Genomic DNA, 14,445 nt, shown 5'->3' on the forward strand with positions numbered 1-14,445 from the left:
TTTGCTCATTAAAGGCACCTGTCCGAAGAAGCAGTACCTGCCAGCTCGTTCCACTTTCAGCTCAGTGCGACTAGCCAGCTAGCTAGGGGCCTCCAGGGGCTGGAGTTTCACTTCGAAGGCTGTATTAGGGCAGATCACACCCTCTGTGTAGAAAAGCAAGGCTTGAAAGATAGGCTTTGGGGCAACAGGAACCAGGTGTATTGAACACATAAAAAGTAAATGAGCCCAAGAGGACTTGGCAATCTGAAAGCGAAATTCCACACATTTGTATGGATGGATGATGTCTATACATGCAAGAAGGAACTTATATAAACACACACGGACATTCTTCAGGGCCTAAAGTGATCTGCTGAGTGTCCTGAATACCTGCTAGATCTCATTGGCTTCGGCTCCTTCCCTCCATCTCTTTTTTTTTTTTTTTTTTTTTTGCGGTACGCGGGCCTCTCACTGCTGTGGCCTCTCCCCTTGCGGAGCACAGGCTCCGGACGCGCAGGCTCGGCGGCCGTGGCTCACGGGCCCAGCCGCTCCGCGGCATGTGTGATCTTCCAGGACGGGGGCACGAGCCCGTGTCCCCTGCATCGGCAGGCGGACTCTCAACCACTGCGCCACCAGGGAAGCCCCCTCCATCTCTTTACTGCTGCTATTCCCTGCCATCCTGGCACCTGACAAGGCACCTCCTTCTCAAGGTCTTTGCCCCACACTCACCCTGGAGCTTCCCCAGTAGACACACGGTTCATTTCTGCATGTTATTCAGGTCGCTGCTCAAATGTCCTTGCTTCCAAGAGACTTTGCTTGACCACCCTATCAAAAATAGCAGGCTCTCACCTACCCCCGCTCCTTGCAGGTACTGCCTCTCTTAACGATACATAAGCTCCACCAAGGGCCAGGTGTCCCAGCACCGAGAATCATGCCCAACACGTAATAGCACTCAAAAACTACTGAGTGAAGGAGTGGCCATACTTCAAGACTCAACTTTTGTCATTAACAGGACACACAGGCATCATCCTTTGACCTTTGGACTTTAAAAGAAAAATTGTTGGATGCTCATATGTGAGAGACCAAGATGAACCCTTTTAGGATGGAACTGGCATGTCTCCCAGAGCTTGTCTAGTTCTTGCATCCTAGCTGATCCATGTAACTCTAACTGGGGAGTCAGGAGGAGTGTCACAGAGGAGGGGGCCCTGGAACTGAGATATGGAGATGACAGGTGCCATAAGAAAGGTGTGAAAGCAAGGTCCTTGGGTGGGACAGGGCACCTGCTGGAGCACATCATGTGATGGGGACAGCAAGAGCCATGCAGTAAACAAGAGCCTGTGTAACGAGCATTGCCCAATGCCTGCAACATGTCTAAGTCATCAGGAAGTAGGGACTCTTAATCGCTATTTTGTTAACATGGGTCTTCTCGAGCATTTGTCAGCTGGCCCAGGTTCTGAACTTGAACTGCTTTGGTTCACACCCTGGAATTGAGGAAGGTCACCTTCCTCTGTTCTTCTCTGCATGGAGCTAACAGTAGTGCCTACTTCATAAGGTTGTGTGAAGATTAAATGAAAATAAGAAGTCATTCACAGAATATGTGGCACATGGTCATTGGTCCGTAAACGATGCCCTTTTATTATCTCCTTGAACCATTCTGACTTATGATCAACTACTTCTTATCATATGGCTTATAAACCAGAAAATCAATTCTACTCTGTTTGCTGGTCACCAAGCCTCTAATCTATAAAGACAGAAAAACATGGACAAAAGCAGAAATAGGAAAGTATATGTTTCTGTTCACTTACACAGCCAAAGTTCCAGTACCTGCTACGTCTCAAGAACTGTGCACATCCTTACACATAAAGATAAATATGAAGGACTCTCACCCTCCAAAAGTTTGCAGCCTGTGTTCTCTGTATCACAAATTTTAGATCTGTACATGTTAGCTTTCATTATTATTATAATTAGGTAATGGGAATTTTCATCTTGATCAAGTGAGTAGCATGGCTTTCTAGAAAAATCACTCTCAACAATTTGAAGGGTGAGAAGGTACATAGTCATTGCTATACATTGTATGAATGTATATATAATACATATATATATATATACACATTATACATAATGAACTTATGCAAACACACATACACATATTTCAGGGCCAACAAGGCCAACATGCTCTATGTCCTAAATATCCCTGAGATCGCATCTGCTTCCACTCTTTTTCTCCATTTGTTTCTCTGTTTCTTGCTATTCTTTAAACATGGAGAGCCACCTCCTCCTCAAGGTCTTTGTACTTGCTCTGCCCTCGCCCTGGAGCATATATTTTATTCTAAGTGATGGGGCCACCTGGCACTTGGTTCAACTTATGTATTATGGAGGGAGGCAGGCATTGAACGCATAGAGCAGGAGGACGGATTAGAGTGGGGAAAGGTTAGAGGCTGGAAAACCTGCAGGAGAGTCTGTACGAGTCCACGTGAGACAGGTGTTTAGTGTATGAACCAGGGCAGGGTGAGAAGAGCTCTACCTGAGAGAGAATTTATGAAACCAAATCAATGGTTTCCTCAATGGATATGGATGGCAAAGAAATAAGGAATTGGGATTGACTGTCTGCTTCTGGGTTGTTCCCCTGGATAAACACTGGTCATTCATCAAGATTGGAGAATACAGATTGGGGGAAAACAGTGGATTTCTAGGGAACTTTGGCTGCTAATTGAGTCTGGAGTCAAGAAGGTGGTTTTGGAGCCCTAAGCATAGAGTTCAGAGTTTAAGGTCAGGGTATGGATGGTATTACTCAGCAGAAGAGTAGATGGAGGGAGAGAAAGGCCAAAGACAATACCCTAGGAGACACATTAAATGGTCAAACAGAAGAGGAGGAAGTAATTAAACCAGGTGCAAAGGCCTGAGGGACCACATCCTTCTCCACCTCATCAGATAAAGATGGGCATGATGGATTTTTGTCACGTTCACCTCAAAAGAAAATGCATTTTGTCTGGTAAAAGTAACCCAAAGAAAAGGTCAGGGGTCATAGGATAGGTCTCTAGGGAGAGGATATTTATATCTTTGTGGGTTTGTACATCTGATTAAGCTTTCTGGTCTAATGGGCCTCCATAGGTAGAATCATCCTGTTTTTCAGCTGAACGCATCCTGAGAACCTGAGGACCACAGAGCTCTCTCTGCCCGCTCATGCCTGCCTCTGTCCTGGACACGCTCAACTCAACACCACGCTTACCTAACTGGGTGACTTTACATACACTCACACAAACACACACTCACGGTTACATACAAACATGCACATTTACATATACTCACACACACATTTAAAATCCAGTAAAGAATAAAGAATACTTACATGTAGAATGGTCTGGGGATTTGTATAAGAACCACCACCAACCCCTAACACCCATCCCACATGGATTCTCGGAGGTTTTCACAATCCTGGTTTACCACCAAGAATATAACTCCTTGGGAACACTTTGCATCTCCCTGTGAAATCTCATATTATGCCTGTTCCTTTAAGGACTTCTTCAATTACCTGTAAGTTTTTAAACTTTTACACATAAACAACTCGGGTTGTAGGCCTGGAAGAAAGACTGGTAAGCGGAAAATGTTGAGACACAACTGTTCACAATATATCCTTTTCCCCAGAGTAGGGACAGCACCCGAGCACTTCCTTCAGGGAACCCGACTGATGGTTGGGAGGCTTCCAGAAGGAATGCGTATTCTCTTCGTATCAGGGAAGGCAGGTGAAGCAGAGAGAGCTCTCCCCTCTCCATGCCTCCTCTCTCCTCTTGTGCCTCAGGTCCCCTGGAGCACGTACACCTGTCTCTTCCCTTCGTCACCACGAAGGACAAAGAGGTCAACGCGACTGCTGTGCTGTGGCCCAGCCAAGTGGGCACGCCCACTTACGTGTGGTGGTACGGAAATAACACTGAGGTGGGTCGGCCTTCCGCGCGGGCTTGGTGCGGCTCCACTCAAACTGGCCAGAGCGCGAAAGGGAGAGAAAGTCATGGCTTAACGTGACTCAAGAGACTAAAGGTTGTCGCAGCTCCGGGTCCGGTGGGCTCCGAGTGCCCCAGTCATCTCATCAGTCTCTGTCTCTCTCTCACCCCTGTGCCCCTACCTCTTTTTTTTTTTTTTTTAAATTTCTATCAGAGTACAGTGGATTTACAATGTTGTATTAGTTTCAGGTGTACAGCAAAGTGAATCAGTTATACATATGTCCACTCTTTTTTAGATTCTTTTCCCACATGGGCCATTACAGAGTATGGAGTAGAGTTCCCTGTGCTATACAGTAGGTCCTTACTAGTTATCTATTTTATTTTATTTTATTTTTAAACATCTTTATTGGAGTATAACTGTTTTACAATAGTTCGTTTTTCCTTTACAACAAAGTGAATCAGTTAGACATATACATATGTTCCCATATCTCTTCCCTCTTGCATCACCCTCCCTCCCACCCTCCCTATCCCACCCCTCTAGGTGGTCACAAAGCACGGAGCTGATCTCCCTGTGCTATGCGGCAGCTTCCCACTAGCTATCTATTTTACATTTGGTAGTGTGTATATGTCCCTGCCACTCTCTCACTTCGTCACAGCTTACCCTTCCCCCTCCCCATATCCTCAAGTCCATGCACTAGTAAGTCTGTGTTTTATTCCCATCCTACCACTAATCTCTTCATGACATTTTTTTTCTTCTTAGAGTCCATATATATGTGTGTTAGCATACGGTATTTGTTTTTCTCCTTCTGACTTACTTCACTCTGTATGACAGACTCCAGGTCTAGCCACCTCATTACAAATAACTCAGTTTCATTTCTTTTTATGGCTGAGTAATATTCCATTGTATATATGTGCCACATCTTCTTTATCCATTCATCTGTGGATGGACACTTAGGTTGCTTCCATGTCCTGGCTATCGTAAATAGAGCTGCAATGAACATTTTGGTATATGACTCTTTTTGAAATTATGGTTTTCTTAGGATATATGCCCAGTAGTAGGATTGCTGGGTCGTATGGTAGTTCTATTTTTCGTTTTTTAAGGAACCTCCATACTGTTCTCCATAGTGGCTGTATCAATTTACATTCCCACCAGCAGCGCAAGAGGGTTCCCTAGAGTTCCCAGTAGGTCCTTACTAGTTGTCTATTTTATGTATAGTAGTGTTCATGCGTTACCTCTGCCTTCCTCTCAGTTAGCCTTCTCCTCCAGTTGGGCTTTGCTCTGCAGTGACCCTTAGCAGGAGCCTGAGCTTTATGCTTCCACAGCTCAGCAGAGAAAAGAAGCCATCTTTCCCCTAAGTTCTAACAGAAGTCCCCAGAACGGAGTAATGTCGGCCAGGCCTTGACCACGGTGCTGGGAACAGAAACAGAGCTGCTGAAGTCAGCCTCCCTAGATCCATCTAGACCAAGAGAAGGGAGGGAATGGCCCTCAAAAGGAAAAGAGGCCAGTGGACACCAGACAAGCAAGAGCCACAGATGTCTGTGCAACCCAGCTCCCCGCCGTGACCCTCTCACCCTGGATCAGATGCAGCCCCTTCTTTAGCTCAGCTTTCTGTTTTATGTTTCCCCCAAACATTCCCTGTGATCCAAAGTGGGCAGTAGTTTCAAAACCAGTAGAAACCTTAGACCTCATTTACTCTGTCCTTCATTTTACAGATGAGAAAGTGAGGACAGGTGAAGTGGCTTCTTCCAATCTCATTCAGCTGCTTCACACAGATCCAAGACCTTCTCAGCCTGCCTGTGTTTTTCTTCCCCGCACACCAGGCTTCATGCTCTGTTTCAGTTTGGAATTCACTCCATTCTCAGAAATTAAAATTTGCTTGCAAACGTTAGTTAAGGCAGTAGAACTCAGGCCCTGAAGCCTCCCTTCCCAGAGGGCCCTGGGACCAACTGCTCTGGACGGGAAAGCATCATCTCCTTCCAGCAGAGTTGCTTTCACTTGTGACTTTGCTCTTCAAATGCAATGCATCTTATGTGAATACAAATCTTCTACTTCAGAGCTGAGTGTCGGCTTTAACTGGAGCCATAATTTTGCACAAGCCTAGGGAGGAAACCTCTCCTGATACCAGACCTGCTGCATTCCTGACAGTCAAAGGAATCTCTCACCTCTACTGCTGATATAAATCAACTGAAAAGAAACCCTTTTTTATTATGAAACCATGCATGTAAATTGGGCCCAGAGTGGGCCCACTACCCATAGTAGAAGAAGAGAAATCTATTTATTTGCCTGAAAAATAGTACTAGAAGGTGACAATACTAAACAACTTCTGTTTTTTGTTTTTTCTTAAGCTTTTAGAGGAAAACCAAATTCTCAACAGATTATGTTGAGGAGGCTTCTTTTTTTCAATTTTTTAAAACATCTTTATTGGAGTATAATTGCTTTTCATTGTTGTGATAGTTGCTGCTGTATAACAAAGTGAATCAGCTATACGTATACATATATCCCCATATCCCCTCTCTTTCGTATCTCCCTCCCACCCTCCCTATCCCACCCCCTATGTGGTCACAAAGCACCGAGCTGATCTCCCTGTGCTATGTGGCTGCTTCCCACTAGCTATCTGTTTTACATTTGGTAGTATATATATATGTCAATGTCACTCTCTCACTACGTCTCAGCTTACCCTTCCCCCTCCCCGTGTCCTCAAATCCATTCTCTACGTCTGTGTCTTTATTCCTGTCCTGCCCCTAGGTTATTCAGAACCACTTTGTTTTTTTGTTTTTTGGTTTTTTTAGATTCCATGTATATGTGTTAGCATACAGTATTTGTTTTGCTCCTTCTGACTTACTTCACTCTGTATGACAGTCTCTAGGTCCACCCACCTCATTACAAATAACTCAATTTCGTTTCTTTTTATGGCTAATATTCCATTGTATATATGTGCCACTTCTTCTTTATCCATTCATCTGTCGATGGACACTTAGGTTGCTTCCATGTCCTGACTATCGTAAATAGAGCTGCAGTGAACACTGTGGTACATGACTCTTTTGGAATTATGGTTTTCTCAGGGTATATGCCCAGTAGTGGGATAGCTGGGTCGTATGGTAGTTCTATTTTAGTTTTTTTAGGAACCTCCCTACTGTTCTCCATAGTGGCTGTATCAATTTACATTCCCACCAGCAGTGCAAGAGGGTTCCCTTTTCTCCACACCCTCTCCAGCATTTATTGTTTGTAGATTTTTTGATGATGGCCATTCTGACTGGTGTGAAGTGATACCTAATTGTAGTTTTGATTTGCATTTCTCTAATGATTAATGATGTTGAGCATCCTTTCATGTGTTTGTTGGCAATCTGTATATCTTCTTTGGAGAAATATCTATTTAGGTCTTCTGCCCATTTTTGGATTGGGTTTGTTTTTTTGAGCTGCATGAGTTGCTTATAAATTTTGTAGATTAATCCTTTGTCATTTGCAACTATTTTCTTGCATTCTGAGGGTTGTCTTTTGGTCTTGTTTATGATATCCTTTGCTGTGCAGGAGCTTTTAAGTTTCATTAGGTCCCATTTGTTTATTTTTGTTTTTATTTCCATTTCTCTAGGAGGTGGGTCAAAAAGGATCTTACTGTGATTTATGTCATAGGGTGTTCTGCCTATGTTTTCCTCTAAGAGTTTTATAGTGTCTGGCCTTACATTTAGGTCTTTAATCCATTTTGAGTTTATTTTTGTGTATGGTGTTAGGGAATGTTCTAATTTCATTCTTTTACATGTAGCTATCCGGTTTCCCCAGCACCACTTATTGAAGAGGCTGTCTTTTCTTCACTGAATATTCTTGCCTCATTTATCAAAGATAAGGTGACCATATGTGTGTACGTTTATCTCTGAGCTTTCTGTCCTGTTGCATTGAACTATATTTCTGTTTTTGTGCCAATACCATACTGTCTTGATTACTATAGTATAGTCTGAAGTCAGGGCGCCTGATTCCTCCAGCTTCATTTTTTAAAATTTTTATTATTTATTTATTTATTTATTTATATTTTTGGCTGTGTTGGGTCTTCGTTTCTGTGCGAGGGCTTTCTCTAGTTGTGGCAAGTAGGGCCACTCTTCATCGCAGTGTGCGGACCTCTCACTATCGTGACCTTCTTGTTGCGGAGCACAGGCTCCAGGCGCGCAGGGTCAGTAGTTGTGGCTCACGGGCCTAGTTGCTGCGTGGCATGTGGGATCTTCCCAGGCCAGGGCTGACACCTGTGTCCCCTGCATTGGCGGGCAGATTCTCAACCACTGCACCATGAGGAAAGCCCCTCCAGCTTCATTTTTCTTTCTCAAGATTGCTTTGGTTATTCGGGCTTTTTTGTGTTTCCATACAAATTGTGAAATTTTTTTCCTCTAGTTCTGTGAAAAATGCCATTGGTAGTTTGATAGGGATTGCACTGAATCTGTAGATTGCTTTGGGAAGTATAGTCATTTTCACAATGTTAATTCTTCCAATCCAAGATCATGGTACATCTCTCCATCTGTTTCAGTCATCTATAATTTCTTTCATCAGTGTCTTATAGTTTTCTGCATACAGGTCTTTTGTCTCCTTAGGTGTGTTTATTCCTAGGTATTTTATTTTTTTTGTTGCAGTGGTAAACGGGAGTGTTTCCTTAATTTCTCTTTCAGATTTTTCATCATTAGTGTACAGGAATGCAAGAGATTTCTGTGCATTCATTTTGTATCCTGCTACTTTACCAAATTCATTGATTAGCTCTAGTAGTTTTCTGGTAACATCTTTAGGATTCTGTATGTATAGTATCATGTCGTCTGCAAACAGTGACAGTTTTATGTCTTCTTTTCTGATTTGGATTCCTTTTATTTCTTTTTCTTCTCTGATTGCTGTTGAATAATAGTGGTGAGAGTGGGCAGCCTTGTCTTGTTCCTCATCTTAGTGGAAATGGTTTCAGCTTTTCACCATTGAGAATGATGTTGGCTGTGGGTTTGTAATATATGGCCTCTATTATGTTGAGGTAAGTTCCCTCTATGCTTACTTTCTGGAGATTTTTTATCATAAATTGGTGTTGAATCTTGTTGAAAACTTTTTCTGCATCTGTTGAAATTATCGTATGGTTTTTATTCTTCAGTTTGTTAATATGGGGTATCATATTGATTGATTTGTGTATATGGAAGATTCCTTGCATTCCTGAGATAAACCCCACTTGATCATGGTGTATGATCCTTTTAATGTGCTCTTGGATTCTGTTTGCTAGTATTTTGTTGAGGGTTTTTACATCTATGTTCATCAGTAATATTGGACATGCCAATATCTTTTTCTTTTTTTGTGACATCTTCTCTTCTCTAAATGTTAGATAGAATTTGCCTGTGAATCCATCTGGTCCCTGGCTTTTGTTTTTTGGAAGATTTTTAGTCACAGTTTCAATTTCAGTGCTTGTGATTGGTCTGTTTATATTTTCTATTTCTTCCTGGTTCAGTCTCGGAAGGTTGTACTTTTCTAAGAATTTGTCCATATCTTCCAGGTTCTCCATGTTATTGGCATATAGTTGCTTGTAGTAATCTCTCATGATCCTTTGTATTTCTGCAGTGTCAGTTGTTACTTCTCCTTTTTCATTTCTAATTCTTTGACTTGAGTCCTCTCTGATGAGTCTGGCTAATGGTTTATTGATTTTGTTTATCTTCTCAAAGAACCAGCTTTTAGTTTAATTGATCTTTGCTATCGTTTCCTTCATTTCTTTTTCATTTATTTCTGATCTGATCTTTATGATTTCTTTCCTTCTGCTAACTTTGGGGTATTTTTGTTCTTCTTTCTCTAAAAGCTTTAGGTGTAAGGTTAGGTTGTTTATTAGAGATGTTTCTTGTTTCTTGAGGTAGAATTGTACTGCTACAAACTTCCCTCTTAGAACTGCTTTTGCTATATCCCATAGGTTTTGGGTCGTCATGTTTTCATTGTCATTTGTTTCTAGGTATTTTTTTATTTTCTCTTTGATTTCTTCAGTGATCACTTGGTTATTAAGTAGTGTATTGTTTAGCCTCCATGTGTTTGTATTTTTTACAGATCTTTTCCTGTAAGTGATATCTAGTCTCATAGCGTTGTGGTCAGAAAAGTTACTTGATATGATTTCAGTTTTCTTAAATTTATCAAGGCTTGATTTGTGACCCAAGATATGATCTATCCTGAAGAATGTTCCATGAGCACTTGAGAAGAAAGTGTATTTTGTTATTTTTGGTTGGAATGTCCTATAAGTATCAGTTAAGTCCATCTTGTTTAATCTATCATTTAAAGCTTGTGTTTCCTTATTTATTTTCATTTTGGATGATCTGTCCATTGGTGAAAGTGGCGTGTTAAAGACCCTTCTATGATTGTGTTACTGTCAATTTCCCCATTTATGGCTGCTAACATTTGCCTTATGTATTGAGGTGTTCCTATGTTAGGTGCATAAATATTTACAATTGTTATATGTTCTTGGATTGATTCCTTGATCATTATGTAGTGTTCTTCTTTGTCTCTTGTAATAGTCTTTATTTTAAAGTCTATTTAGTCTGATATAAGAATTGCTACTCCAGCTTTCTTTTGATTTCCATTTGCCCAGAATATCTTTTTCCATCCCCTCACTTTCAGTCTGTATGTGTCCCTAGGTCTGAAGTGGGTCTCTTGTGGACACCATATATTTGGGTCTTGTTTTTGTATCCATTCAGCCAGTCTATGTCTTTTGGTTGGAGCATTTAAACCATTTACATTTCAGGTAATTATCAATATGTATGTTCCTATTACCATTTTCTTAATTGTTTTGGGTTTGTTTTTGTAGGTTCTTTTCTTCTCTTGTGTTTCCCACTTAGAGCAGTTCGTTTGGCATTTGTTGTAAAGCTGGTTTGGTGGTGCTGAATTCTCTTAGCTTTTGCTTGTCTGTAAAGTTTTTAACTTCTCTCTCAAATCTGAATGACATCCTTGCTGGGTAGAGTAATCCTGGTTGTAGATTTTTCCCTTTCATCACTTTAAATATGTCCTGCCACTCCCTTCTGGCTTGCAGAGTTTCTGCTGAAAGATCAGCTGTTAACCTTATGGGGATTCCCTTGTATGTTATATGTTGTTTTTCCCTTGCTGCTTTCAGTATTTTTTCTTTGTTTTTAATTTTTGATAGTTTGATTAATATGTGTCTTGGTGTGTTTCTCCTTGGATTTATCCTGTATGGGACTCTCTGTACTTCCTGGACTTAATCGACTATTTCCTTTCCCATATTTGGGAAGTTTTCGACTATAATCTCTTCAAATATTTTCTCATACCCTTTCTTTTTCTCTTCTTCTTCTGGGACCTCTATAATTCAAATGTTGGTGCATTTAATGTTGTCCCAGAGGTCTCTGAGACTGTCCTCAATCTTTCATTCTTTTTCTTTCTTCTGCTCTGTGGTAGTTATTTCCACAATTTTATCTTCCAGGTCACTTATCCGTTCTTCTGCCTCAGTTATTCTGCTACTGATTCCTTCTAGACAATTTTAAATTTCATTTATTCTGTTGTCCATCATTGTTTGTTCTTTAGTTCTTCTTGGTCCTTGTTAAATGTTTCTTTTATTTTCTCCATTCTTTTCCAAGATTTTGGATCATGTTTACTATCATTACTCTGACTTCTTTTTCAGGTAGACTGCCTATCTCCTCTTCATTTGTTTGTTCTGGTGGGTTTTTACCTTGCTCCTTCATCTGCTGCATGTTTCTCTGTTTATTCATTTTGCTTAACTTATTGTGTTTGGGGTCTCCTTTTCTCAGGCTGCAGGTTCATATTTCCCGTTGTTTTTGGTGTCTGCCCCCAGTGGCTAAGGTTGGTCAGTGGGTTGTGTAGGCTTCCTGGTGGAGGGGACTGGTGTCTGTGTTGTAGTGGATGAGGCTGGATCTTGTCTTTCTGGCGGGCAGGACCGCATCTGGTGGTGTGTTTTGGGGTGTCTGTGAACTTAGTATGATTTTAGACAGCCTCTCTGCTAATGGATGGGGTTGTTTTCCTGTCTTGCTAGTTGTTTAGCATGGGGTATCCAGCACTGGAGCTTGCTGGTCATTGAGTGGAGCTGAGTCTTAGCAGTGAGATGGAGGTCTCTTGGAGAGCTCTCACCGATTGATGTTACATGGAGCCAGGAGGTCTCTGGTGGTCCAGTGTTCGGAACTCAGCTCTCCCACCTCAGAGGCTCAGGCCTGACCCCCGACCAGAGAGCACCAAGACCCTGTCAGCCACACGGCTCAGATTCCTAAGGGTTTTCCTTTCCTCACATGGAAGTTTCCAACTTCTTTCAACCATATACACAGCCCCTTGAGTCACTGCTTTTTCACCACCTCTGGAGGTGGTGGGTAAGTTCACTCCAATCCTCCATCCATAGCTTGCACGTTAAGAACTTTCAGACTTTGAGCATGTTTTTTCCCCCTTGCCTGTGTTCTGGAACTGGCTGGAGTTGGGTTGCATTGGACATAGAGCCCAGATTCAAGTAGAATTCTTATGCTGGGCTTTAGTCTACCCTTTGCTACACAGGGAGGTAAATGAATTTTGATTTGTAAATTAATTAAGGAAAGACAGGAATGAAATGTTTGTGGGGAGTTAGTCGAGGGAGGTAAGTAGGCTAATAATCTTTTTCCTCTAGGACCCCGGTATCCAATTGCATTACAGGCACTGCTCCAAGTCTTTCTTTTTCCTTTTTGAGTCCTCAAACCACTGTCCAATTAGTACATGTTTCCATAGCAGCTCCTTCCAGGAAACTGCTGATAGGGCTTCTCAGAGGCAGCCGAGCCACACAAGGCCACACCTGTCTAACTAGTATAGTTTAGTGTCAATAGTTGCTGTGTTCCACTGTAATTTTATCTAAATAGTACACCCTGGAGAGGAGCACTGGCAACTTACAGACTTTCAGTGACTGCTGCTTAAATCTGGATTAATATGAACCCCCTCTTTAATATTGCCTCAGATTAAGGGATCTGCTTGATACAAGTAGGTTATCAACAAAGAGAGATACATACCACCAGCAAACAAGACCTATGGATCTCCCCAGCCCTGAATCAGGATGATAGCAGGAAGGAGGTGTCAAATTCACAAAGAATGAGTAGAGTTTCTTGGGATCGTGTCTCTAATAGTCCCTCTCCGGCCTGAACTTGAGGTGATGGGGAGGCATAGGTGGAGTCAGTCACACGGGGATGCCCCAGAAAGAGCTTCCGCTGATTTAAAGAGCTTGTCAGTGGCTCAGAGCTGGTGCCTATCTCATCTGTAATTGAACAGCTTTCCCTTCACTCTGTGGCCTCATTTGTTTTAGCCCCTGATCACCTTGGAGGGAAGCATATCATTCAAGTTTACTTCCGAAGGCATGAACACCATCACAGTGCAAGTCTCAGCTGGGAATGGCATCCTGCAGGACACAAAGACCATTGCAGTATACGGTGAGTGGCCCACCTGCTGATCCATCACTGCCCTCATCCATCCCTCAGATGAGCTGGTTTGGTACCTTGGTGCTGGAAGCCATCCTGGCTTATGAATCTTCCCAGGGAATAGAGGGTAGTGGTTGAGAAAGAGCTGAGTCAAGTCTTATCTCCTCCTCTGGGGAAGATATGGTTCACCAGTAACATAGTGGTCAAAAAACCGCAAGAGGGTTTATTGCTTTTTTTTTTTCAAACTGGCTTTGGTGCCCATAGAACAGCTGTACGCCCGCCTACCTTAGGTAGAGAAGAGTGAGTTTCATTATGTGTAAGGCTGATTCATTCCATTTGGTATTTTGGTGGTTTTCAAAGAGCTAAAACCTATTATAAAAGAAAGTGGTTAACATTGAGGCTTTTTTTTTTTAAGTTCAACTTCAAGAGTCTTGCTCTTTAAGAAGAATCTGCCAATGTCTAAATGCTCTGAAAATCTCTTCTGCAAATATGTATCATTTATAAAACACTCTGCTAGTCTCACAGTGAAGAAAGGGTCATAACAGGCACGTGTACATCATCGTAGACTAGATATTAGTTTGAACAAACAGCTGTACAGAACAATCTGGTAATAAGTTGGGGAAATTGAATGTGGTCAGGGTGTTACATGGAATGAAAATTCACTGAAATGGAAAGGTGGAAACCTTAGTGGAAAACAGTTTATACAAACTGATCTCATTTTGGTAATTTTTTTCTGCATAGAAAGATAGTCAGATGGACCTGCACTGAGTGCTTTAGTAGATGGTAAAAATATGAACTCTTATTGTTAATATGAAATTGGTACTAATGCATCCCGGAAAATTAAAATTTAAAAAGCAAGAATTTAAAAGGCGATAGATAGGGAAATAAATGCTGTGCAGAGAGAGGGCAAGAGAGAGGCTCAAGGGAGGGAGGGAGGGAAGGTGAGACACAGGTTGAGAGGGATGGAGAGACAGAGACAGAGACACACTAGCTCATGGTCCAAACAATATCAGTTGCTCCAGTTCCAGAATTAATTGATTCTGATGCAGGTTCTGTTTTTCATTTCTCATCTTGCCAACTTGACCTTCAAATTCAGAAAGTAATTTGTAAGCAACTTTGAATATGTCTGAGGACACTCTTCCTCTTGCGTGGCTGCCTG

General features: G+C 41.9%; 1 protein-coding gene across 4 annotated transcripts in view; it reads left to right on the forward strand.

Annotated features, from left to right (window-relative positions):
• The window catches only part of SORCS1 (sortilin related VPS10 domain containing receptor 1), a 565,941-nt gene that overhangs the window by 512,255 nt on the left and 39,241 nt on the right, over positions 1 to 14,445 (forward strand). For all 4 annotated transcript variants that reach the window (XM_067024735.1, XM_059052971.2, XM_059052968.2 and 1 more), the window contains exons 20-21: positions 3,776 to 3,909; positions 13,175 to 13,298. In XM_067024735.1, coding sequence (XP_066880836.1) covers positions 3,776 to 3,909; positions 13,175 to 13,298 — 258 coding nt within the window. The remainder of the gene's footprint in view (positions 1 to 3,775; positions 3,910 to 13,174; positions 13,299 to 14,445) is intronic.

The sequence above is a fragment of the Kogia breviceps genome, chromosome 2 (genome assembly GCF_026419965.1).
Source record: "Kogia breviceps isolate mKogBre1 chromosome 2, mKogBre1 haplotype 1, whole genome shotgun sequence".
NCBI classification, from domain to species: Eukaryota; Metazoa; Chordata; class Mammalia; order Artiodactyla; family Physeteridae; genus Kogia; species Kogia breviceps.